Genomic DNA, 25252 nt, shown 5'->3' with positions numbered 1-25252 from the left:
TGTCTTCACAGGACCGTGTTAGAGACAATCACTTTCCAAGACAAGTCTCAGAACAAAATGCTCCCTTCTCACCCATGCCATTTTGGAGGAAATAAAATGCAAAAAAATCCTGTATGTGCTAGCCAAAACCATTGCAAGATTCTTCATTCAAATGAAAGAGGTCCTTCCGATGGCAAGTGGCGTTATAATTATAGACTAGAAAAGAGCAAGATCAGCAGCTGCTGCTGCTGCTGCTGCTTGCGTTTGTTCCCTGTGTAACTGACAGGACAGACTACTTGGCAAAAACAGACTTCCAGAAGTGGAAAGACATTTTAACCCCTGTTCTTGTCAGTCCACTCCTCTTAGGACTCAGCAGCAGCAACCCCTTGCTTCAGGTTAAGGGAAGAGCAAGGTGATTTTTGCAGATCTGAAGGGGACTTGGTTTAGGACGTCTGAGAAAGAGGAAGGGTCCAGGATTTGCCTTCAGGCGTGGATTGCTGAATCAAAATAGCAGGTCAGTGGATAGAGCGTAAGCTTAATATGTTTTTATAGTTGGCTTAACTCAAATCTCTCTCCCTCACTTTCTCTTCTATGCCGAAAACTAAAAAATAAGGTGAAGAATGACAAGGGGTAAGTCTGCATAGAGGTACTATTTATTTATATATTCTGTAAAAAGCCTTTCATGGTCAGTTAGGAAACATTGATGGCTGTTATTTTGTACTGTGGTTTCTCTCTGAAACTTAATGCATCCTGAAATTCTCAGCCAGGCAAAAATCCCATTTACAACTGAGTTCAATATTAACAGAGAGGACACACTTATATTTTTAGCTGTTTATGCCTAAGGTCTTCTGATGGTCTTCACAAAAGTGAAAGAATATATAACTCACATTTCAGTCTGTGCTTGAGAAAGTTTCAGAAAGTAAATAAACACTGAGTAAAAAAAAAAAAAAGCAGCATCATAAATATGAGTCAAGGTCTCTACAGGCATGAAATGGGCTTTGAGGACATAACTTGTGTTATGTCTTCAAAACTCACAAATCCATACCAGTAAAAAGCCTAGCCCTATATCTGCTGATTAATTTAAGGGCAGCATGATAATTAGAAATGTTTTTTCATTACACTGGTGCCTGTGGTATCTGATCTAATGTACTCTGTCCTTCTTCAGCCCTGGCCAAAAGAGTGCTTAGGAAGGAATGTGCTGGGGGGCATCGTTATGCTTTGCTCTTCCTGTCCATCTCAGTTTTAGCTTTTTAATTTCCTGTGGCCATAAGTAATGTAGGAAGGACTCTCTGCCAACATGCTGCCCATGAACCAAGGGCTTGGGACCACTGTGCAAGAGCCAGAGTCAGCGCAAGGCTTTACGCCAAAACTTCCCCTTGCAAGGGGAGGCTGTACCTAAAGGGTTGTAGTTGTTCTCAGAGAAAAAAAACACAAATGCAGATTTAAATTTGTGTTTGGTGAGTTGAGAAATCTAACCAAACAAATGCATAGCTGTCTTTCATAGCTTTGTATAGTCAAAATTTTTCTGTAATCACCTAATCTGACCTAATGTATATTTTAAGACTTTGAATTATATTATCCTGAGGTCCCTATATGAACACAATGATAAATGTTAAGGAAAGCATTTGCTTAGCAGGAGGATAAAACAGAGTGTACAATAGGCAAGGAAAGGCAAGGAAACCAAGGCACCAAAGCCTAAAATTTCTGTAACAGTCCCACTTTTCTTTGCCCCCTTTCAGAGGCAGAAAGAATAAGCAGGACCATCCAGTGTCTTCCAAGAATTTCTGTTCAGTCAAGGGCATTGAGTAAGGTGCTAAGAGATGGCTGGAATGTGATTAAATGAAATATAGTTGCTACAAGCAGACAAATTGCATTTGGTGGATAAAAATCTTCTCCCAGTGTAATGCATGGGGGTAATATTATTAATCCTGATTCCTGTTATCACTACAGCTCTGCATTAGTGGCCAAAGCCAATCTACCAGGCCTTGCAAGACAGGATTTGCTTCCGGTCTGTAGAGAAGGTAGACCCACTTTGTCCAGCTTAGCTACTGACCAGTTTTTGGCACTTCCCACTTCCTGATAGCTGGGAGGAAGGAATGCTTCCTGAACCTCCAATGCAGAAACCAAGAGTCAAGTTTTTGACACTAATGGCTGCCTTCCTGTAAAGATGCAGAATCTCCAAGGGTGTTACAAGGAATCTTTTTTCCTCTGTGGCCCACAACAGATGCCCAGATACCAGGAGAGACCAGCAGAACCCCTCAGCTCATGCCTGTCTCAGTTATGTGAATTCTTCCTGAAGGTCATCTTCTGTCCTACAATTTGCCCTCACCTTAAAGATCCTAAACAAGAGGGTGACTATCCAGTCCCCTGTTCTGATATTTGACTGCCCCCACAGTTAGCAGTTTATGTTTCATTTCATCCTGCATTTGTCTAACATCATCCTCTCATTGCGGCCATTGTGTTGTGCTGAGGGTCTGGGTTTTTGCCAAGCTACAAGCCCTCCCATTATCAGACATCTTTTCTAGATCTAAGTCCCTGCTGGAGATTTCCCACTGGCAATTTCCATGACAAAGTGGATATTAATGGGGAGATAGAGACACATTTGTTGGTGGCATGGTTTGAACACATACTCCACCCATCAATGGGAAAGATCTAAAGGCTCCTACAATAGTTCCAGGAAACACAGTATATTTTTAAGCTTTTTTTTTTTTTTACCCCATTCCTCCCCTATAGCCCAGCCACAGATTTCTTTCATTGCTCACAAAGTGCCACTTTTGCTGGAGAATGGACATCTTTGCCTCCATTTTCTTAAGCATTGCATCCTGACCACAAGATTTTTTGCAGACACAACTGCATTTCCATGCATGCCAGTCAGACAAGTTGGCTCTTACACTGAACTTCTTGGAGTACAACAATGAAAACAAAAAGTTTAAAGGTCTGTGCCAAGGCTCAGGAAAAGAAAAATATCATCTGGATTCTACGGACCAAAATCCATGTGGTTTTTTGGTTTTTTTTTTAAGAAATAAAAAAAAGCAAAACAAAAAATATTTTGACCCATACTGGCAAATATCAAGCAGTCATTCTACAGAGGAAAAGAGACAGCCTGTCAGCAATACAAGGCTTATGGTGTCTTTTCCCTGCTGATTCCCTTGGTGACTAAGATCAAAACTGGCACTTTTACAGGTGAACTTTAATGGCTTTTATTATGCTCTGCATCAGAGACATAGCCAAGACGCACAAAATATTTGTCATCTATTAACTAGTACAGATTTTTTTCCCCCACCCCCCAATAAATTTGCTGCAGGGGCATCAAGAATAATATTTGTGATACACAGTAACTTTCTTGAGATTTTGTGCTTGTCTTAATTAGTCTTTTTCTTGCATGCTGTATAGAACTGCTTTCATTCACATTTGGATCTAGGATTTGTTTTGTAGGCATATGAAAGTTCCTGCAGCATCTCTCTGCACTGGGTAAGCGAGTACCAAACCCAGCACAAAGTATTTACCTGTGTATTTTCAGTTGTACTTTAATTACACTGGGTCTCACACTACCTACCTGAGCAGCCCTAGGGCTGTTTTGCATGGTCATGCAATGCTGAAATATTGAGGAGTAAGTCTAGCTGCCAAGGAGAGAAATAACAGCATTCCCCAGCTGATTTCAGCTGCTGTCGTAACTGTTAATGAAAGAGGCAGTCCCCAAATCTCATTGTTTTTTCAATGATTATAATTACCTCAGCTGACTAAAAATACTGGCTGGGGATGTACATGCATTTGTGGAATTTAGCTTTACTTCTGTTACCAAGAAGCTGAAATTTTTTGAAAAAAAGTCAAGCAAATTTGTTTCCTGTTCTTTGCTCACACTAGAGTGGAGCAAACTGAGTGTAAGCAGAGACTGCAGAGGTGTAATATGTCCCGGCGACTGCCACCCAGAAAGGTGGCCACATTCAGTGCTAACTGCTGGGTTTGGGTAGTCATTGACATAAGTCAATCTGCAGGTCTCAACAGGGCTTGTAACTGCAAGATTTTTATTTTTCCCTCTCTATAGATGTATGAATACAAACACCATGTATTTATGTACACATATTTTATATATTTAAATTTACATGTATATCCGTGTATCTATCTATACAAGGGTACATTCAGGTTAGGATATACACTGTCTAAAATGTTGTTGGTGTCCTGCTTCTCTTCTACTGTTTCTAGGCCCAGCCTACCACGACGATGACAGTCACTTATTCCAGCAAAGTAGCAAATGCCACTTTCTTTGGATTTCACAGATTACTCCTAAGGTGGAAAGGCAGCATCTACAAATTGCTGTACAGAGAATTTATTGTTTTTGCTACTCTTTACACAGCGATAAGTGTATTATACAGGTACACTCTTTCCAATTCACATCTCATTAAATGTTATGCTGAAGTTTCAGACTTCCTAGTGTTAGGCCGATGAATGATGGGGGGAGGTTACTCTTTACTGTCTTTTCCCTATTACTCTTTACTGTCTTTTCCTTGGACATTTTCCAATGTGCTCACCTTTCCATGTTTACTTTATGGTTCTAGAGGAAATATGTAGAGTGTCAATACTGTTTATCATATTCAGCTGATTGTCCTTTTAGCCTAGCATTGAGCAACCATCCTACTGAAGTCAGACTAAATAAAAACTCAGAGCAAGCCTAAGTTATACAGCTTTTGTCATTCTGACATTGAGCTGTCAGTTGTGAGCGTGCCTCCCTGCTTTAGATCAAAGGTACAGACCTTTTGTCCTCCCTGCAGAACTCTGTCTTTTGTTGCTTGGTGGGAATTTAACAACACTGAGAGGTAATCATTTTGGAGTGAAGTTATATAGCCAAGAAAAGCAAAGTTTTGCTTCAAGCTAGGAAGGCATTCAAACTTGATTTTAAAGCTTACAAAGAACCAAGTAAAACTGCATGGAAGCCAGACATGGTTACTGTCTGTGTGTCACCAGCACCTGGGAGGAACACATTACAAGAAGAGTTGTTTTTTCCATCAAGATGTGAATTAAACACCGTATGACAGATGCAATGCATCAATTAGTACAGTGAAACTTTTAATTGATGAAGTACATTACATAGAAGTATCAAAATTATGGTTCATTTCTTACCGTGATCTCTAATTAGATCTCTGCTTTTTATTGGAAGCAAGGAGAAAATGAGCTTCAGTTTTCCTCTGATTAATCACTATTTTTTGATCAGTAATCTATACCTGTAAACAAAGAAAGAAAATTATAGCTTTGATACGTAAAGGAACACCAAAGTCTCACAGTTATTTAAATTAATCTAGTTTTATTGAAATGTCAGGCAATTGATGACTATGGTAAATATACCACCATATAGAAAGCTTTCTATATGTGCTCCAGTTTATCGCACAATTGTAAGCAAAACCCACCAAATATTTGTTATATGTTCCCTTTATAAGAAATCAAAGAATAACTGTAATACTCACCTATACAAATAAAAAAAAATTATACTGAAGCTTTTTGTATTTCATGAGATACCTTTTCCTGTGGGCAGAAGCTACTACCATGGCCCATTTGCTATCATTTGGTGAATATTTTTCTGATTGTAAAATATGGTTGTATTTTAATCTTGTGGAAAAGAAAAAAATCATAGGAGTAAGAATAAAAAAACCGTTGCAACAATGTAACATTTTCAAATCAGAGGAATTCTTTTAACCTTTTGCAATTCAAGCAGGCCTGAGCATTTCCATTAAGTACCACTCTGGAAAAGGAGACTAAGCTCTACTTGCAGACTTAGAGCTTACTGTCATCTTTGGTCTGTATGGGACAGCAAACTGATTCTCCAGACATATTGATCCAATAGTAGTGCCATTCAAATTAGTCCTGAGAAAACCACAAAAACCAGGGAACAATACTGTTGTTTCCTCCAGGTTCTTTAATACTCGCCAACAGTGTCTTTACCTTTAAGAATTTGCTTGAAGGCAGTAGCCAAGGTTGCTCCCCAGTGTACATATCTGATTATTTATATGTATTTGCACTTAGTAGCTATTGTCAGAATATTATGAAAGGACAGATACATTTTATTTTTGCTGCAGATTTTTTCTTACAGGTAGCCAAAAACGCTTCTTTGAAAAATTATCAATTTACTGTGACAGATATGCTGAACAAATCCCAGTAACTTTTGTGCTTGGTAAGTACCGGCTAAATGTGAAAATATTCTTCATTATAATTATATCTCTGTTCAGGCATTTTGTGAATGTTGGTGCCTGGAAGCATTTCAGAGCTGAGGGGCATGTGGGAGGTTAGAGGTTCACAATAATCATGTGCTTTCAACAGGCCTTCTCAATTTCAAGTTGTTTTTGTCACATCAACATTTATGCTCATCTTTTAATATACTAACAAGAAAGGTTTCCATATATCTAGATCATGCCCACTTACACTGATACCTTGTACCTGGTCTCCCAATGGAATAAATTCACCCTAAGTTTTACTACAGAAGAGGAAATTTGGAAATTCGTGGGTATGAGATAATCAGCTAGAATGTTACATTGCAATGTCCATTAAATAATTAGTCTTTATTGGTTTTGACATGGCTTATTGCATTTATTCTGTGAAATGTAGCAGCTTAATGATATGAACAACACTCTGCAAACTAAAATTAAAGTAACTGAAATCCTGATAAGCACTGGACTTGTTTTTTCCTTCTAACCCTCAGGTTTCTATGTAACTTTGGTGGTGAATCGCTGGTGGAACCAGTTTGTGAACTTGCCTTGGCCAGATCGGCTGATGCTGCTCATCTCCAGCTGCGTGCAGGGCAGAGATGAGTATGGGCGCCTGTTAAGGAGGACTCTCATGCGTTATGTGAATTTAACCTCTCTGCTCATCTTCCGCTCCGTCAGCACCGCTGTGTACAAAAGGTTCCCCACCATGGACCATGTGGTTGGAGCAGGTACTGCCTCCCCAAAATTGCTTTCTTTTCTCTCAGAGGTGCGGGCTCAGGGAGGGAAGGAGCCAGCCTCATTTTTTCTTTCCTGTGGCCCCATGTGTGCCTCATACTAAACCACCTCAAAAAAATCACCTTTTTGTTAGTGACTTAAATGATATAACCTTAAGAGTGCATCTTTAATGTTCTTAAAGTTTTTAGCAACACTGCAGAAATCAAGCGAGTTTGACAGTCTTAAGTGCTTTCAGACCCCATGGAGGCAATAGGCCTGCCTTAAACGCTCAGGCACATGGAGCAGGTACAACATCCTCTAAAGAACAAAAAATCCCCCAAAGATTCAATATAGTATGATGCAGTAGGAATGGTGACTTGTTATATGGCATTGCCCCAATGTCTGGGGTATAACTTGGTCTGGTGTATCAGAGACTGATCTCTGCAGGTGCTTCACAAGTACAGCTTTATCTCAATTTTTATTTAAGTAGAAATGCACATTTTTAATAGATTGCACATTTTAAGTGTTGTGATTTACTCAAAAAACTCCTCAGCCCCAAGGGTTTTTTCTTTGTATTGAAAAACTTACTTTAAACTTAGTTTTTCAAGGATAACTAAACTAAGTATTAAACATGTCTGTTTCTGTTTCTTTCAATAACACAGTGAGTGTAATGATGGTGAAGAGAGTTCAGTTGTGTAACACTTTGATTGTCTATCAAGGACTGACTGCTCAGTGTTTAAAGGCAAGGTGTGGCACTGTGCCTTCTGACTGGCATGGTCAGTGCCAGAGGTAGAACAGCAATGCAAAGATATGGGGATCTGTTCCAAATAGAAGTCATGTGTTCTACTGAATGTCTTGAATTTCTTAAAATTATTCCTTTGGCAGAGATTAGTAAGCAAAGTTGTAGCAAGTTAAAATATGCAGTGTAGTATACATATACACATTTCAACTATGTGTGAGAAGCTTTAGATATATTAAAAAAAAAAAAAAAAAGCCAGGCAGAATGCACCAATCTTACTGAAAAAAAACCTCAAACCATTTATGTAGGATTCATTGAATTGTAAAGCTCTCTTCATTGTGCTGTGCAACAAAACTGTTTACCTGAGCCAGCGAGAGGTCAAGGAAGCTTCTGTCACTGTCCCCAGCAATCTGCTTCTATTATACACTGGAAAATTACAACATTCCCAGGCAGCTAATCCAGCTCTGCCTCCCTATTGCTAAAGACAGTCTGTTCCAAAGAGACAGAATGTCACAGCCTTGTACCAAGTGTAGACTGGAAAGCAAGTTTTGATTGTTGGTTTTTTAACAGTGAAAAATCTTCTACTATAAACTGTGTATATAAGTATAGACAGTGTAACCAGCTCTGGATTTCAGTACTTTTTTTTTTTTTTTTTTTTTTTAGGTTTTAGTGCATATTGTGCTGCAGAGTTTTTATTGATGCAGTACCAAGCTTTTCAGGGTATATTTTGCTCCTGTTAACATCCAGTGACTTGGACAATACTCTGTAATCATCCCCTCCCTATCTCCCTGTGGCATTGCATATCAGAGTGCATGGGAGGGAGGCATTTAATATGAATGTGAGCAGCACAAATCTGATACTTACAGCACAGTCATCATTGAAACAACTTATGACGATTTTGCATTTTTCTATCAAACTGTGAACTGCCATGACATAACTATTGCTACACACTTCTCTTTTCAGCAAACGAACTGCTTAAATTCATAGATTTTAAATTTAAAACAGTGCCACAATGATCTAGCCTGACTCATCCATAACACAAGGCACAAAAGCTTGCTAGCAGCATCCTTTATCATGCTGCAGTTTCTGACTGAGCTGTAATACCTTCTAGGAATGCAATCAGCCCAGATTTAAAATTCAGATGGAAATACTGGAGACTATACTGCATCCTAGGTGACCAGACAATCACAACAGTAAACTTGCTGTTGAAGAGTGACATCTTATTCTCAGTCTGAACTTGCACAGTGCTATCTTCTATTCACTGGGTTTTGTAATAAGTTTGGCTTCTTCTTTTTTTAATTAGAAGGAAACATACTTTTCCCCTCAATGTTACTTGTTAGTAGACTGCATAAAGGCTTGAATGAAACTCAGGAGCTTCACCAGCTGTAGGCTCTTCCTGTAGGATACAGTCTTGAGTGCTGGACCTTTCTCCTGACTCTCATGTTTTAACGCTCTTTGTGGAACTGTAGACAGTAGGTCCATGTGGATTCACTCCTTTATGATGCTGACTGCTGGTGCACACATGCTGTAAGTGTCAAATGCCTAGCAGCTGTCCTGAGCACAGCAAGCATGTTGGCTGCAAGGTGCAAGGGGGAAGCTGGATGCTCAAGAACACATCTGTTAAAAAACAGAGTAATGAGTGAGCAGCTGAGCAGAGAGCACCCCAAAAGAGCTGATGGGAAACACTGAAGAGAAACATGAGGTGTGAGCTCAGCAACATGAATATCTATGTGTGGCTGAAGACTGCAGTCCTAAATCCTTTACTGCAAGGAAGCAGCTAAATTAACCCTTTCCCACATAACACAGAAGCAGAAAATTAAACTTTTATCTACTTGATCATGTTCCTTCTTCTCTAACCACTAGTATTAAAAATATTTAATGTCAATAACCTGAATCAATCTTGTCTCAAACCATTGAGTTTTGACAGGAGAACTGAATGCTCTTTGAATCACTCATGAATGATTTTGTCCCAGCTAGGCTTGTGTTCTCATCAATAATTTTCCTGTACTATCTCTTTGGCTGACACTGTTCACATTAGTATCCTTTGATTGTTTATTGATTGCACTCCATGTCACTCTTCTGATACTTTCACAAGGATTCAGTGCCCTGTCATTCCTGAGATCATCCTTTTCCTGATCCTGGCACAATGTTTGACAAATATTTCCCATTTTCTGGAGCTACTTCAGTATTCTAGTGCTTGTCAAAACCAGTACTCTTGTTTAAAGAGTTTCTGGGTTAATTCTTTGAATACTCCTAAATAAAAATACCATGACCATATTTAGAAACCACATAATTGTAATAATTGAAATTTGATACCCTCCCTTATATTTAATGGAATATAAAGTGTTTCCTTACCACTGCAATAACAATGAGCTATTCTGAACTGCATGTTGTCTGTATTGCCAGCAGTAAGAGCAATCCAGAATTAATATTTTCTGCAATAATAATACTAGGCATTATTAATATTAATAAAGAGAATATTTAATAAATATTAACACAAACACTTCAATGCCAGTTTGACCTTTATCATTAAAAAAAATCAGACTTTGTTGAGCTTTCTGAACAGAAGGTGCCCAATTTCAGTGTAAAGCTGAACTGATCCTTGCTGTTCTTTGTGACCCCTTCAGGCTGAGTCTTTCCAGAGCCTCCAAGTGACATGCATCCAGTATTTACTCCACACTCAATTCTTTGTTTTTCTGTCTGTCTGTTTCAGCCTGACAGAAGCATCTTTTCCTGTCCTGTAATAAGCAGGCTGGCTGGACAAAAACTAAAGGCAGCCTGAAAGACTGACTTTTAGGAGTCAGGAACCATGACTAGCAGGTTAATTTGTCTGGTTGCCTGATTATTTCTGTGAAGCTGATTATGAGAAGTGGTTGCAAAATGCCCAGGGAACTTTTAAAAGCTTTGTCTTATTCTGTTCTGAAATTTTATGATACTGCATGAGTACTGTCTCTTGCTGCTGAATATTTCCTCTTCCACAATGTTTTCTGTCCTGTCCTTGCCTTCCTTCTAAGTACTTGCAGTATTTCATACCTCCTGTGTAGGCTTGTTCCAACTGTACAATAGTGACATTTTCCTCAACAACAGAATATTCAAGATCACTGTGTTTAGCAAATCTCCTTTAATTTAATTCACATTTCTATGCAACACAACTGAGTTTCTATCTATTTATTCGTTTGCTGTGTCATGTGTCATTAGCAATGATAGCCATAATGGACATATTCTTACTCATTGGAGTCTACTGTCAATTCTCTTACTGAATTTTCAGCATTCAAACTTGTAATTGGTTGGCTGAGCCCCCTATTTTGGGGCTGTCATGTTACTGACTTTGTCTTATTTCAGAACTAATGTCAATACAACAAAAGAAGCTTTATACCCACCCTGATAGATGTCACATACTGGAGCAAAAACTAAATCTGCCAAACATGACAATTGCTCCAACACCAGAAAATACAGGATTTGGACAAAGGAAAATGTGAATTTTCTGAGGTTGTTTTTGTCAAAGCCTGGGTGGAAGGAGGACAGCAGAGCAGACCTTTCTTCCTCAGAGGGGTAGAGGTGTTGCTCCAAAGGCAGCTGCTCCCTTGCCAGTCCCAGGCAGAGACTGGCTCTGGTGCAGGATTTGTCACACAGAGCCCTGGCTCCCCGGTTATGTGACCTTGGACTCGCTTGCAGCAGAGGGAAGCAGGACTTCACAAGGCAGGAGAGCTCTTCAGGAAACATAATACCTTCCCAGCTCCCCAGCAAGGCAAATTGCCAGGCAGAGAGCATCTCCAGCTCGCAGCCCCACAGCATGTCACCTGGCCCAGCGTCCCCTTAGCAGCGGGATTTCTGTGCATGATTCCCTCTTCATCTCTTTGCATGCCTTCATAACCCCAAAGAAAACATCAAACAATCTGTCAGGGAAGTATTTCACTGGCAGAAGGCACACACTCTGTTGGGCTTTGTTTTGTGCATGCACTTGTATCCTCTGTTGCTTGCTCATTGCTTTGCAGATATAACAAAAAATTATCAGAATCAGAAGGTCATATAACTGCCCTTACAATATATCAAAATGCTTCTGAAAGCCATCATTGGTGAAAAATGTTTCTTGACTGATATGTCCAGTTCCTTATTTTTCTGAAAGCAGAATATGAAACTAGAGAGTAATTTGTACAATTCTTAGTATTCTATGTTTCTACCATCTGTCAGCAGTTAGATATAAGAACACAGTAATAAAAAATTATTGCCTATATTGGTAAAGAGGAATTTACCTCTTTACCAATATAGCACAGGTAATTAATGGAAAAAGAAGTTCTTTCAAGAAAGATGTGTCCTGGATTTTTTTTTTTTTAAGAGGAGGTTACTAGTTAGAATTACAAGTTGTTTTTAGCAGAGTTCTATGCAAATATTACATAAACAGATAAAAATATATTTCAAATGTATAGAATCAGTAGTACTGAAAGCACAGAATAAATTAAGGTTGTTTTGTTTTTTGGTAAATAGGTTTTATGACAAGATATGAAAGAAAACTTTTTGATGATCTTAAGTCTCCCCACCTGAAATACTGGGTCCCATTTGTCTGGTTTGGAAATTTGGCATCAAAGGCACGAAAGGAGGGAAGGATTCGAGACAGTGTGGATCTGCAGACACTGATGAATGTAAGTAGAAAAAGGAAATCTACAAAAAACTAGTCTGAAATTGCTATGTTGCTTTTCACTTGCATAATTGGTTTTATTTAGTATGCACAGATCTCCTGTGTCATCTAAATGACCTTACTCAGGATTTATCCCTCTTTTCTTTGTGTACCAATGCACATCTAAACACACAGCAGCATTCATCTGGATTCTTTTTAACATGACTAAGAAGATATTGCAAGAAGCAAAAAATTGATGAGTAAAAAATTATTGTAACATCACTGTAAATTCATACTTGTCCCGTTGCTAAAAATATGAGACATGAAAATAATTTGGCATTTTGAAGATTTTATTATCAGCTTCAGAGCAGATAATCTCCCTGAATATTTCATTAAGTGGTAAAATATCCTTTCTATGATGTAATATATTCTCTTTCATGTATCACTAGACTGTGAATAAAACAGAAGGAGAAGATGAATTGTGAAGAAATACAAAGTATACTAAGCACTCCAACTCCATAAACCAAGTCAATATTCAAATTGGGTGCTGGGTACAGTTATAGTATCAATTTATATATACTATACTTTCTTTTCTCCCTGTCCTTTTATATGTGCAAAAATGAACTTCAACAAAATATTTACAAGGCAGAATTGTATCCCATGCAATTTTATTTTGTTGTGGTTTCTTGCTGGTTGGGGTTTTTTTTTCCCTTTTAGGAAATGAATAAGTACCGGTCTTGGTGTAGCCTTTTGTTTGGTTATGACTGGGTTGGAATTCCACTGGTCTATACCCAGGTACTGAGCTATTATTCTGTAGAAAGTTCAAAACACAATTTCCATAAAAGGGGGGTTGCTGCCAAACATTCATGGCATAAAACACTCATAGCCCCAATCTGAGCCTCTGAGATACTGAGCACTGGTTCACTTGCACAGGATCATGGAGGCCTGGCTAACTATTTAAGGCATATTTAATGCAGAGATGTTTTGAAGATCTTGCATCATTTGGAAGAGGGGAGGGAAGCACTGAAATGTTTTTCTGTTTCCTGAGTGTTCTTCCTGGCCATAATTACTCCTGTGGTCTCTGAATTTGCAATACCTCCCACAGATTTATAAATTATATGGGTTGCCTTACGCATGAGATTGTATCGATTCATTATTTCAATGAAGTTCTGTTCCTTGCAGGTTGTTACTCTCGCAGTCTATACCTTTTTCTTTGCCTGCCTGATAGGGCGTCAATTTTTGGATACTGACCAAGGGTACCAGGGACATGACTTAGATATTTACATTCCAATCTTCACACTGCTGCAGTTCTTCTTCTATGCAGGATGGCTCAAGGTAAACTGGCTTTCTGGACAGGTGATGGGGGAACCCTCCCTGGGGGGGCGGGTCAAGGTGTCAGATCCGTGACACACGTGTAAAATCTCCAATGAATACTGAAGTTACCCAGAGGTGAATTCAGCCTGAAGTGTTCTATGGTCATATGGAGATATCGTGCAATGCATTTTTAATTCTGCCTGACAGACCATATGGTAAGAAATGGTCTGAATTTGGTGAATCTGAAAGAGCCCATTTTAGTAGCACCAATGCCACCACAACTTCCTAAGGAAGTATTACTCCCACAAGGTCTCAGGACATGAACTATAAAATGACAGAAAAGAGATTAAAAAACCCCTTTCTCCCACTCCATTCTGCAATGGGGAACTATGGCTGTATCAGCTGAAAGGGTCTGCATGATACTTTCTTATGATCAAAGCTGGAAGTATCTGCTGTTAACCTCATCAGATGCAGGCAATTAAAGGTCCCCAGTTCCAGAGGGCTATGAAAGAGTGGCAGACAATGTTGGCTAGCACTCCACTGCATAAAAATGTTCATTAAGAAGAAGAGTTGTAGAGGAATTGGATGCTGCCCATCAGCCTGTTGATGACTGTGGCTAATCTACCACAATCAATCTGATAGCTGAGTAATTAAGCCACATACCTCAAGGTGATTCTCTCCTCTGAAACAGATTTGCTGGAAAAAAGTTTCATTGGGGTTCATGTACATTAGATTTCCTTTCATGTTTATTAATCATGGATGGAAACATAGAGCTAACTTTTCTGTTAGAATATAACTTTTGTGTTAGAATATAAATTGAACATGGCTAGCTGTAGACACGCCTTCCCACAGCCAGCTCCGAAGGGCAGAGTAGAGAAGGCAGCACACCGAGCTGGCAGATTGTGAGGAAAAGTAAAGTGCGTGCAGGACAAGCTCCTCTAGTGTTGTGTCCTAGGAAATGAGAGGGAAAAGGATTTTGCTGCATAGGGACAGCCTGGATGGGAGCGGGAGAGAGAGGAAGGGAGGCTGGTACAGTGAAGGTAGCAACTTCTGGAGAAAAGTGAGGCTTTATCTGTAGGCGGTGTCTGCCCATTATACTAGAGGGTATAAAACAGTAAGCTGTTCCTCTTGACTGCCCTGCTGGTGCCCCTGGAGAAATGGGTTTTCCTTCTTCAGCACCCAAGGATGTTTATAGCATCTCCCCCTATAGTTAGGCTCGAGCTTCCAGCCAGCTCCTGGCTGTGGCAGGTATGAGATGCCATTGTAACTGAAAAATATTCTGCATAAGGAAATTAAAGAGAGGAGAAGAAGTTTTTGAAAGTTAATTCAATATCAGCAGAGTTTCCTCAGGTTGGGGGTTCATCCAAACCTCCAGTGCCCCAAGTCAGGATATTTTTGTCTTGAAGGTTACAGCCAGTTTCCTGCTGAGAGTGTTGGACTTTTGGCTGCCAGGAAGCAAAAAGGGCCCTGAGGTATTGACTTCCAGTAACTTGGCAGTTCCTCAGAAATAATGGGTAAACTGAGCTCATTCCTTGGCCTCAAGCCTGATCTGAAATACCTATAATACAGGGCCAAAGTTTCCCATTACATGAGACGCTTCTAAATCCCCATTTTCTTTACAGGGACAGAGGAGATGTCCAAAGGCAGAGTTTAGTTGTCCATCGCTACACTCCTTTCTGGAGAATAAAGTCATGTCTCACAATGCCAGGACCAGGTCAGCCAAAAAAAAAGCCACCACCACTATTTGCTCTGTCTCACTTTTTTAAGCTCATGTGATAGGTTTTATGGTGGACTTTTGGGTGGTGGTCCACTGGCTTACACGAAGCTGATCCATGTCTTCCCTGGAGAGCCACAACACAGACTGTGTTCTGGTTCCTCCCTTTTGCAGCACTTTCATAGCGTACCCAGAATTTAATACCATGTAAATGAGAGTGAGCAGAGGTGACCACTGTCTCCTTTCATTGCTCCCACTTTACAGGTGTTTTTGTAGTGTTAACCTACTCAGCAGTTCTTTTGTTGTGTGCCAGTGCTGGCCTGGGAGCTGGTGGCCTCAGAGAGTCAGCAAGCGCTTATCCACAGGTACAGCCTAGAGGCACATAGGACAAATATGCAGGGAGCAACTGCTTTACAGCTATAAGTTATTTAGATCATAGCTGTCCATAGTGAGGTTAATGAACAGGACTGTTTAATCATACAGTTGCTTTACCATACCCATTAAACCAAGGACCTGACTGCTGCTCCCGTGTGTGGCCCTGGTGATCACAAGGAAGGCTTGGAAGGGTTATCAAGAATGTGATCAGCTCTAAAACCAGGGCTTAAAAAAATAAACAGAAGGAGAAAAGAATGGAGAGGATATTTCATGTCAGTGTACCAAGAAACTAGAAAACAGAGAAGCAGTCTGAATTTCCTAAATTTTTTTTTCTATTTAAACTTTTTTTTTTCCTCCATCAGCAGCTCTGTGCTTACTCTCCACCCAATGTACTTTAGTGACCACAGGGGTGGGGGCAGTCTCTGTGGGTTTTTTCACTGGATATGGGGAGCCAGAGAGGGTACCTTTCCAGACTAGTTCCCAGACTAAGGTACCTCACCACAAATGTGTCTGAGCTCGCTGTTTGATTGTGTCCTCCACAGGATGTGCTTCTGCCCTGCAGTTTCAGACACTTCAGGTACAGAAACCCAAGTCAGCAGGCTGAATTAAAGAACCAGACTCAGGTTCTGTTTCTGGGATTTGGCTAGCATGATGCAGAGTTGACTTGAGTCACGTTTTTTTGTACGCTGCTTTTCCTCAAAAGCTTTGGAAGGTTGCCATTGGGGCTAATGCTGATAAAGAAGTAGGGGCTGAGGGCTGAGGTGGACAGATGAGCTCTACTCCCTCCAGCAGACTCCAGCTGCAAGGCTTGGGAATACTGACCCCATGGGCTGGTGGACTATTGCAGACAACAGTGCAATAACAGAGCCTCTAGCTGCTAAACCATTCATATAAATGAGCCAAAGACAACAGTAAGGAAAGGTAATGACTATTGGATGTGACAATTACCTTGGCCCAGACATGTCTCAGCTCCCAGCAGGCCAGCACTGACAATTGTGATTGACAGCACCAGTGAGGCACAGAGATATGAATCTATAGTGAAAGCAAGCTGTTCCTTCGCTAGGCTGGCAGAGCAATCACACAGGAGCTCAAGCTATGATTGCAAGTGACAGGCAGGGAGAGAGAGAAAAATCCAATCCTACTTTCTCTGCAGCAGTAGTCCTGACATGGCATGCCAACCTCTCTTCACTGTCTCGTTTTCTTTCCAGGTCGCTGAACAACTCATTAATCCATTTGGAGAAGATGATGATGATTTTGAAACTAACTGGTGCATCGATAGAAATTTACAGGTTGCTGTTGTTATTTCTACTTCCAGCTTTACTCTACCATAGGTTATCATTACATCTAATACTATGTCTTAAATTGAGGAATAAATCAGGGCAACAAGTGCTAGCAAAACATATTCTTTCCCTGAAGGACCACCTGTGGCTGTGATCCACAGAGTTTGTTTTCACAAGCTAATTCATCTTGATTTTGGTATTTGGCATTTACAATGCCTGACTAAACATGCAAACAGCTGACCTTAAATTGCAAAACCACTCTATGCCTGGAAAAACATGTAATGTAGGTCAATCCTGCAAAATGCAAATTTCATTCCCACATAGATAAGAACACATTTTGCTAATCGGAATGTCTGGAGATTAAAATATTGCATATGAACCTTCCTTTAAAAAAAAAGGCAGCAAATATAGTAAAAACACTAAGCAGGGCCCTGAACTAATAAGCAGAGCCAGTACCATGACTCATGTTGGGATGCTGTCACCCAGCCAGTATCGGTGGTCAGCACAGGAGCCAGTGTCCCCAGTCGCAGGGGCTGTGAGATGACAAGGGTACAGTTTTATTCCAGTTACCCCTGATTCCCAAAGAGCCCTGGCTGTTGTGCTGTCAAGGAGCTCAGAGACATGAGGAGGTCCCACAGCACTGTGCTGCTCCCCTTGCATAGAGCCAAGCACAGGGCTGGCTGAGCTGCTGTCAGATTCCACTCCAGGAAAGCAGAACCCAAGAGTTAGGGGGAGCAAGGGCCAAACAAACCACCAAATTAAGCAAAGTAACCAGAGTAAGCCATGCAGGTATGTGCAAGAATGGGAAAGGACTTCACATGGACAACGATGCTCTCTGGGTTAGCACCATGTCAGGATACTCACACTACTGTGCCTTAGAGCCTGTTGTGTAAAACTTGTTAGAAGGATGTTCAGATACTTGATTTGGAATGTCTTAAACTGGCAATGAAGCCTATCAGAGAGATTCTTGACCTCTGGACACTCCAAGGAGCACATGTGTAATACTTTACACAGATTTTCCATAGCACACAAAGGATCACATCTAACTCATTATATGTGTGGGAAGGACTTCAATTTGGCACAAATATCTTTGCAGTACAGATGATTCAAGTTATGATAAAATTTATTCTTTCATGAGTATGGGCAGATATTGGGGGTTTATTTTGTAATACTGAGTCTCTTCCTAATGCCCAAGCCATCATACACATCTTATGTTAAAGGGTTTCTGAAGGAAATGTTGACACAGGGAGTATAAAGTAGACTATTTCATATACTCCACTATGTTGAAAGTGACATGATTTATGCACAAAAAATTTAAGGTTTCACTTCTGGCTGTGGATGAGATGCACATGAACTTGCCAAGGATGGAGAAAGATATTTACTGGAATGATACCTCTGCCCGCCCACCCTACACAAAAGCAGCTGCTGATTACTGTATTCCTTCCTTTCTTGGATCGACTATTGAAATGGGGTGAGTGGCACTAAGGGTCCTGAATGCCATCAGACAGGTCACACCCCGACAGTCTGCACTGACTGACAGACAGTCAGTGCAGGGATGCGGGCTCTGCCGATACTTCCAGCGGAGAAGATGGAAATGGGAAAAGAACTTAGCGGGGAGTGGACAGGCTGGTGTTGGTGGGAGGATGTCTCCAGTGGTCCATGTGTTCGTCCAAGTTGTGCAGGCATATCTTAAACTGTGTAATCAGTAAATAGAGCGTGTTTGCAGGGAGGGTTTGTTGATAGTCTCTAAACACATTTGTTGATAGCCTCTGAGCACAGGATGATACCTGAAGACAGTGACTGACTTATCTTAATAATACTTGCTTTGCTACAGCTTCTTCATGCATCCCCAATTAGCAAAACAGCTATTCCTTTGTTCATTTAGTTAGCAGACAACAGTTGAAATCAGTCCAGATTTTTGTGAAGATCAACAAGAAATCATCTTAAATATTTTATGGCTTTTCATTAACTAATAATCCTGGCATGGAAGTTGAAATGGCCAGATTTTGTGAAGGTATGAAGAGGATTTATTTGCAGAGATCAACAAAGCACAATAGTTACAAAGAATAGAGGGTATGGGATTGCCCCCTGTTGTCAGGATCTATATGAGGGATCAGCGACAGGCCAGTTAGCTTAGGAGCTGTTAGTTTAAATACTCGTGACATGCTGTAATACAGACAGGTCAATAAGCATAAATGCCATCATGCCTGAGAAAATACCAAGCAAGTAGATGTTCCCTTCTGAAAACCTTTTTAAAAACTTTACAGACATTTTTTAACTTTTAAAATTATCTCAAGATATTTACAATTTTCCCATCATTTCCCACCTTTATCAAAATAAAATGTCTTTAATTTTTTGCTTAATTTGGCCTCAGAATTGTGGTTTTCTCATTTTTGTTCTTTTTTTTTTTCATTTTTGCATGCATTCTACTACAAAGGACAATGGTTTATCACACACAGCCATTTCAGAAGTTATTTCCTTCTGGGAAAAAAAAACCTATAAAATGGCAAAAAGAAAAGTAAAGAAGGAAGTAAAAAAAACGAAATAAAATTTCATAGAATATAATCTATTTTAAGGTAATTTCTAGGGGGAAAAGGTGGCAAAGAAGAAACATCATTAAGTCTGCAAACAATTTTTTAATAAAAAATTACTTCACACAAAAAATTAAGGAAGGAGAGAATGAGAAATAGCTCCCTGATAGCCCCTGTGGAATGCAAACAGCTCTGATGTGTTGACTTTTTATTAATTATCTTCTCATGTGAACTGTTTTTCTGTTCATATCTCTAAAAATTATGGATAACTCTTATGCAAACTTCAAAAACAAGCTCTAAAAATTCTTCCAAGTCCAAAGCAAATGTATAAAACTTGAGCCAAAACCCAAAGCCTTCTCCAGTCACCTCAAGCTAACATCTGGAACAAGTTGCCTAAAGAGGTGGTAGGTGTCCCATTCCTGTAAACATTGCAGGCCAGGCTGGATGGGGCCATGAGCAGCCTGATCTAGTTGAAGGTGTCCCTGCTCAGCACAGGGAGGTTGGATTAGCTGCTGTTAAAGGGCCCTTCCAACATAAACTGTTCTATGATCTTCACAAGTGCTGGATGAAGTTCCTCTGTCCCTCCAGGTTCGTGTGGCCTGCCTGTGCTCCATGCCTCAGGTTTGGCCCAAGCCCCTCTGCCATTCCTGTCCTTAGGACAGGTAACTGGGCCAGCTTGGCTTGCCCAGACTGCACTGTCAGTGACGTGTACTGAATTCACTGGCATGTGCAGCAATAGCTGTTCTCATGAAGCACCAAGGCTGTGCAGGAGAAGAGCACCAGGTACAGGTGAGACCTTCAGACACACTGTCATGCTCCAGAAATAAGTGAGATTTGGCCATCTGAGTAATTTCAACATTTTTTGAAACCGTTGTCCTCTGTTTCCAGCAGTAGCTTTTTCACTGTTGCTATTTTTGCCTGAAGGATTCTCCTGAAAAAGTAACTACAGCACTGAGTAGGGTTCCTTTCTCCCCTTTCCCTCACCCTGAGCACAAGCCGAACCACGTGGAGATGCCTCAGAAGGCTGCAGCTCAAATATGAAATGGTGCCAGATGCCTGGCTGGATGCCCTCCCAGCCTGGTCCGTAGGAGAAGCGACATCTGGATGTGGAGAGTTCTTTGTGTGATCTGGCTGATTCAAAGGCACAGACACTCCTTCCTGGCACCCTCATGCTTTTCTTCCTTCTCTTTAGGGACACACTAGGCCTTGGTTCCTATGTCTTGGGTCCTGTGTTTGAGACAGAGGGATGAATGTGTATAGATGCTTCCTATATTTAAGTGACATGTACTACCTGGCTTTACTTGGCAGGCTGGCTGATACTGAATTTCTCTATGGGGAAGAGTGGCCTTGGGAAGAGGAGAAGCAGCACAGACAGTATTCGGTTTTGAGAAGAGTCAAGAGGTTTCTCAGTGTCCATGAGGGTCCTTCATACCCCACTCACCAGCGCTACAGTCGGCAGACGAGTGAGAATTCGGTGTTTTTCCCAGCAGATGAAAAAGGGCACATCAGACAGCTGCAGGAAATGCACACAAGAGGGAGGCACTCTACCTTAAGCTTCAAGAAGAAACATGAAGGAGTTTCCAGAAGTAACAGACTTCATGGTAGCCGAGAGCTAGGACCCATAACAGAAACCTCAAGGAACGAGGCACAGTTTGGTGACAGTGACACCTCATCTGAGACAACCAGGCCAGTTCCTGAGGTCATCGTTTCTGAAGCCCAGGAGATTGAACCTGATGTGGTGGACAAACCAGACCTGCCAACAGAGCGCTCCGCAAGCATGCCAGAAGAGAAGCTCCAAAGAATCATAGCTGAGGCAAATGTGGCTCTTCTGAACCAACACTTTTTCCCCCCAGAAATGACTCCATACCTCTCAAGTTCAGAGGTGCATCAGTCACTTCCTAGTGTGATAGGAGAGCCCAAACATGAGCCCCAGGTTAGTAACATAGCTGGTCTCATAACAGATCATGAGAGAAACCTTCAGCGATGGAGTTTACCAAGCTTCCATAGTCCTAGTACAGCATCAAATGCTGATGCTGCACCACCTTCCACAGATTCTGAGATGACTTCACAGGAAAGGACATTCAGTGATGGAAAAAATGGCACTTCTGCTTGTGCTCCACAAACATTTGAGATGCAGGACTTATGGGAAAACCTGGACAGTAAAGAAACAGCCATAGTAGAATTTTCTAATGAGGAGAGTGAAAGAAAACTTTGACCATTCTTCCTCTGATTTTGACTGAACTTCTTGTCTTGTCTTAAACATGGTTCTCACACAAATTTGCTGAATGTGCAGAAGGGCAGACTCAGTACTCAGACAAGTCATGAACAAGATCCAACAGAGGATTTGGGCATCTAAATAGGAGGCATTGTGTTGACATATTTTAAGCCACTTGGTCACTGGCTTGAAATCTGTGACCCTGTGGGAAACACACTTACAGGGAGTACTGGGAGCCTCAGGATGTATACGGCAGTGAGCTGTGTAGGCAAAACTAGAGGAACACTAAGGTTATCAGAAGAGTGGGTGTGGTTCTGTCTACTTTGAATATACACTGAACTCTGCTGCCGCCTTTGTCTGCTCCATCAGCTTAAGGTCCATGACATCCCTGTAAGATCTACCAACAGTTTTGGTTTCTACTCAAGTGGCTCAAAGACAAGATGAAGGTCCGGTCCTTTCTCTGTCTGGAGAGATTCAGCCCATCATCTCTCACTGTCTGGAGGAACACTTGAAAAATCAGGCCCCACATTTGTGTAGGACAGAATCCTGCCCCACTCCTGATGAAGCTATGCCACTAAAGAGTAGAATAAATAAAAGTATTAAATGTTTAATATCATTTTAACTAAAGATAGGTGCAAAATAGCTGATGAGCTGGGCATGGGATGTCTGAGCCTTGGAGCACATATGTGGCATACCCAGTGACAGTTTATTGTAAAATGAGGCTCCCAGGTGGCTTCCCTAGGGATGACAGGGCTGCAGCACTCTCTCAAGAGGTGATGGAGCTGCAGGTGCAACTAAGCCTAGGGCTCCACTCTTGTGGAGATCTTCAGCTGGAAGTGCACAGGCTGTAGGCATCCCAGGCAAACAACAAAGTGACCCATGACTCCTACCAAAACTGGTCTCCACTTCCTAAACCTCTCCCCCATTCCCATGCTAACCAGATGTACCACGCACATTCTTAATTAACCCAAACCTGAGTCAGCATTAGGTGGCTCCTGCTGCCCCAGGGATGACCAAGCCACCTCCCTAAACCTGCTGATAGTGACCTGGACTTTCAGCTATCACTCCTGCAAAAGAAGCCTCAAAGTAGGCCAGGAAAGCAGCCACATCTCCTTGGGTTTAGCTCTCACCCATGTTTACAAAAGTGCAGTCTGCAGCATGTTGCCAGCATTCTCACATCAGTGAGTAGAGGACAGACAAGGGAGAGACAAGGTAGCTTAGGGACTGAAAGAACAGAGAGGGGGGGACCAAAAGTTAAGAGTCTGCAACAACCAGCAAAGGCAGTATGGACTGCATGGACAGAAAATCCACCCAGCTCTCTTGCTCAGAAGGTTGCACTTCAAAAAACAAACCAGCCTCTCTGCCATGGTAAGTGGTAACACCAGTGGCTCCTGGGAGACTTTAGGACTTCCTGAACCTGGAAAGGGAATGAACAGACCTGTCTGCTCCTGCTCCTACGGCCACTTAGGCGAGGAGCCCTTCTAACTGGTGTCACATACAGCAGGACCCTATCTCATCTGGGTAGGCTTTGAACAAAAATCAACTGCCCTCCCCACTTGTACTTCTTCCAGCTTTATTTCAGCCTCGAAATTGGCTCCTGCTGCTGTATATTGGCACGGTCTGAGCAGCGCCACGCTTTCAAACCCTCCAAAGACACTAGACAACAACATGTGTATCCCATCAGTTTAGGAAGCAGAGGACACTTGGTCCAAGGAAGCACTGTTTAAACTCATATTATGTGAATTCCAGTTATGCAGGAAAGCCAAGCACAGATTTGCCAGGCACCTATGGAAGGACTTCTTCACACCATGAGATGAGGTGACACTGGTGTCTGACAGCAGCTTATTGAAATTTGATCACAGTTTGGAGTCAGGCTTACTGGTGCAACCTCACACTTGCCACTCCACAAGGTCTTCAGGCAATTCAGGTTGCTATGTTTAGGTTTGACCAACAAAATGAAAAGCTCAGCAGAGTGAAATTACACAGAAATAAACAGCGTCTTAGCCTAGCAGTCCAATTTTCTGAATGGCCCTTTTGCAACTTCTGGAAGCATTCCCTTTTTCCTCCTGATTCCTTCTATCTTGTAGCTGAAGCCACACTTTTCAATTCAATGTTTCTCAATCTAATTGCATTTGCAACTGTCAAGGAACTTGATTTACCAACGTGCTTAACTTAAATAAATGGCTAATTTTAAGTACAAATACATTTTAAGGACAGCCAGACAGCTCCAGTCACACAGCTAGAAACAAAGTAAAAGTAACTGCTGCACTTTTGTCAGGAGAGCAGTACAAGTTTCTGGGGAGTTTGGCCATACTTCTCCCAGGCAGGCATGTATAGGAAGGGTTTTCAGCAGCTGTGAAGGCAGCCTGGCCCATGATCTACCTCTCTCCTTACAGTACATCAGCTTGAGGAGCTGCGCTTCACGCTGTAAGGGAACTTGAGCCAGAAATTAGAGATGACTCTCAAGTGTCCACCACAAATCTGCACTGGGAGTCCTGTCCCACCATACCTGCTCCCTCTAATCCTTCACACAGCTTCCGCCAGGGCTTAAGGTATTGGACCAAAATGCTCTTTGTCCCCAACCCATCCCTGCACTGTTTCGTCATTGTTTCATCCCTGCACTGCTAAGAGTGAAAAGCCTTCCCAGCTTCTCATCATTGAGCCCTGCTCCTCTTCTCAGCCTGGCTGCTGCCCAGGATGCACACTGCTGCTTTCCACTAGAACATTATACATCCAATCAGCAATAATTTTGCTACCTCTCCCACTCGCTCTGCCAGCGCTCCCTGGCCCTGCAACATTCATTATTTGATGGAGGCTCAGGGTGGCCACACAGAAGCCATTAGGCAGGTAAGAGCTTCAGTTAAGCCCCACAGAGGTGTCTATTACACATGTAGATGCATGCTAAATTAGGAATTACAGCTCTGAAGTCACGCAATGCAATCTGCAATACACAACCAGCATTTCACACAGTGGGCCAGCTCCAGGTTAGCTACAGTTCATTGCTTCTAAAGAAGTTAGTGCTGGTGTGAGTTACCAGAAAAATTTCCTCTTGTCATTCAGTCTGTTATCTCACTTTGGCAAACATCAGTGTACTCTGATCTGTATTAAATTATCTTTTGAGATTATATGCTTTCTTGCACACTTCTCTCAGTAAACTATTTGCCTTAGCATGGTAAATGGAGTATTTTAGCAAATCCAACAATCCACAATTCATGTTCACAGGTATAAGCAATGTTGAATTATTGCATGAATAAAGGCACTTTGAGACACACCATCCTCCTGGTTTTACTGAACTCTCAAGAAGCACTCTGGCAAGGGTTTGACCTATCATGCAAATCAATTTGATGTCTACCAGGAACAGCAAGGCACTTACAGAAGCTGGCAAAGTTGGACAAGGATAGAACAGGGCCAGGATAGACAAGTAGGTCAGAGCAGCAGTTTGCTCCCATCAGATGGTGTTAATCTTGAGCAAGATCAGATATATCAGAACAAAGAGAGGGTTAGTCCCTGTGCATGCTGCCTGACTTTCCACCTGTTTCTAGGATGTGTTTCCACTCTGTGCTGGAATTCGTAGAGCCAGGA

General features: G+C 41.4%; 1 protein-coding gene across 5 annotated transcripts; it reads left to right on the top strand.

Annotated features, from left to right (window-relative positions):
- Positions 1-321: 321 nt before the first annotated feature.
- On the top strand, positions 322-24939 carry BEST3 (bestrophin 3). 5 transcript variants are annotated; one of them, XM_041465486.1, is made up of 10 exons: positions 322-493; positions 4183-4352; positions 6048-6142; positions 6668-6901; positions 12112-12266; positions 12959-13036; positions 13424-13576; positions 16853-16933; positions 18244-18395; positions 20764-24939. In XM_041465486.1, exons 2-10 carry the CDS (start codon positions 4201-4203, stop codon positions 21668-21670), a joined length of 2007 nt encoding a protein of 668 aa, XP_041321420.1. In that variant the 5' UTR covers positions 322-493; positions 4183-4200; the 3' UTR covers positions 21671-24939. The 5 variants fall into 5 exon arrangements, with proteins under 5 accessions (XP_041321420.1, XP_041321421.1, XP_041321423.1 ...); XM_041465487.1 differs by lacking the exon at positions 12959-13036; XM_041465489.1 differs by lacking the exon at positions 4183-4352 and having other exon boundaries at positions 324-493; positions 6062-6142.
- Positions 24940-25252: the final 313 nt, after the last annotated feature.

This window comes from Pyrgilauda ruficollis, unplaced genomic scaffold, assembly GCF_017590135.1.
Source record: "Pyrgilauda ruficollis isolate IOZ18807 unplaced genomic scaffold, ASM1759013v1 scaffold19, whole genome shotgun sequence".
NCBI lineage: Eukaryota > Metazoa > Chordata > Aves > Passeriformes > Passeridae > Pyrgilauda > Pyrgilauda ruficollis.
This window is presented reverse-complemented; position numbering and strand designations above follow the sequence as displayed.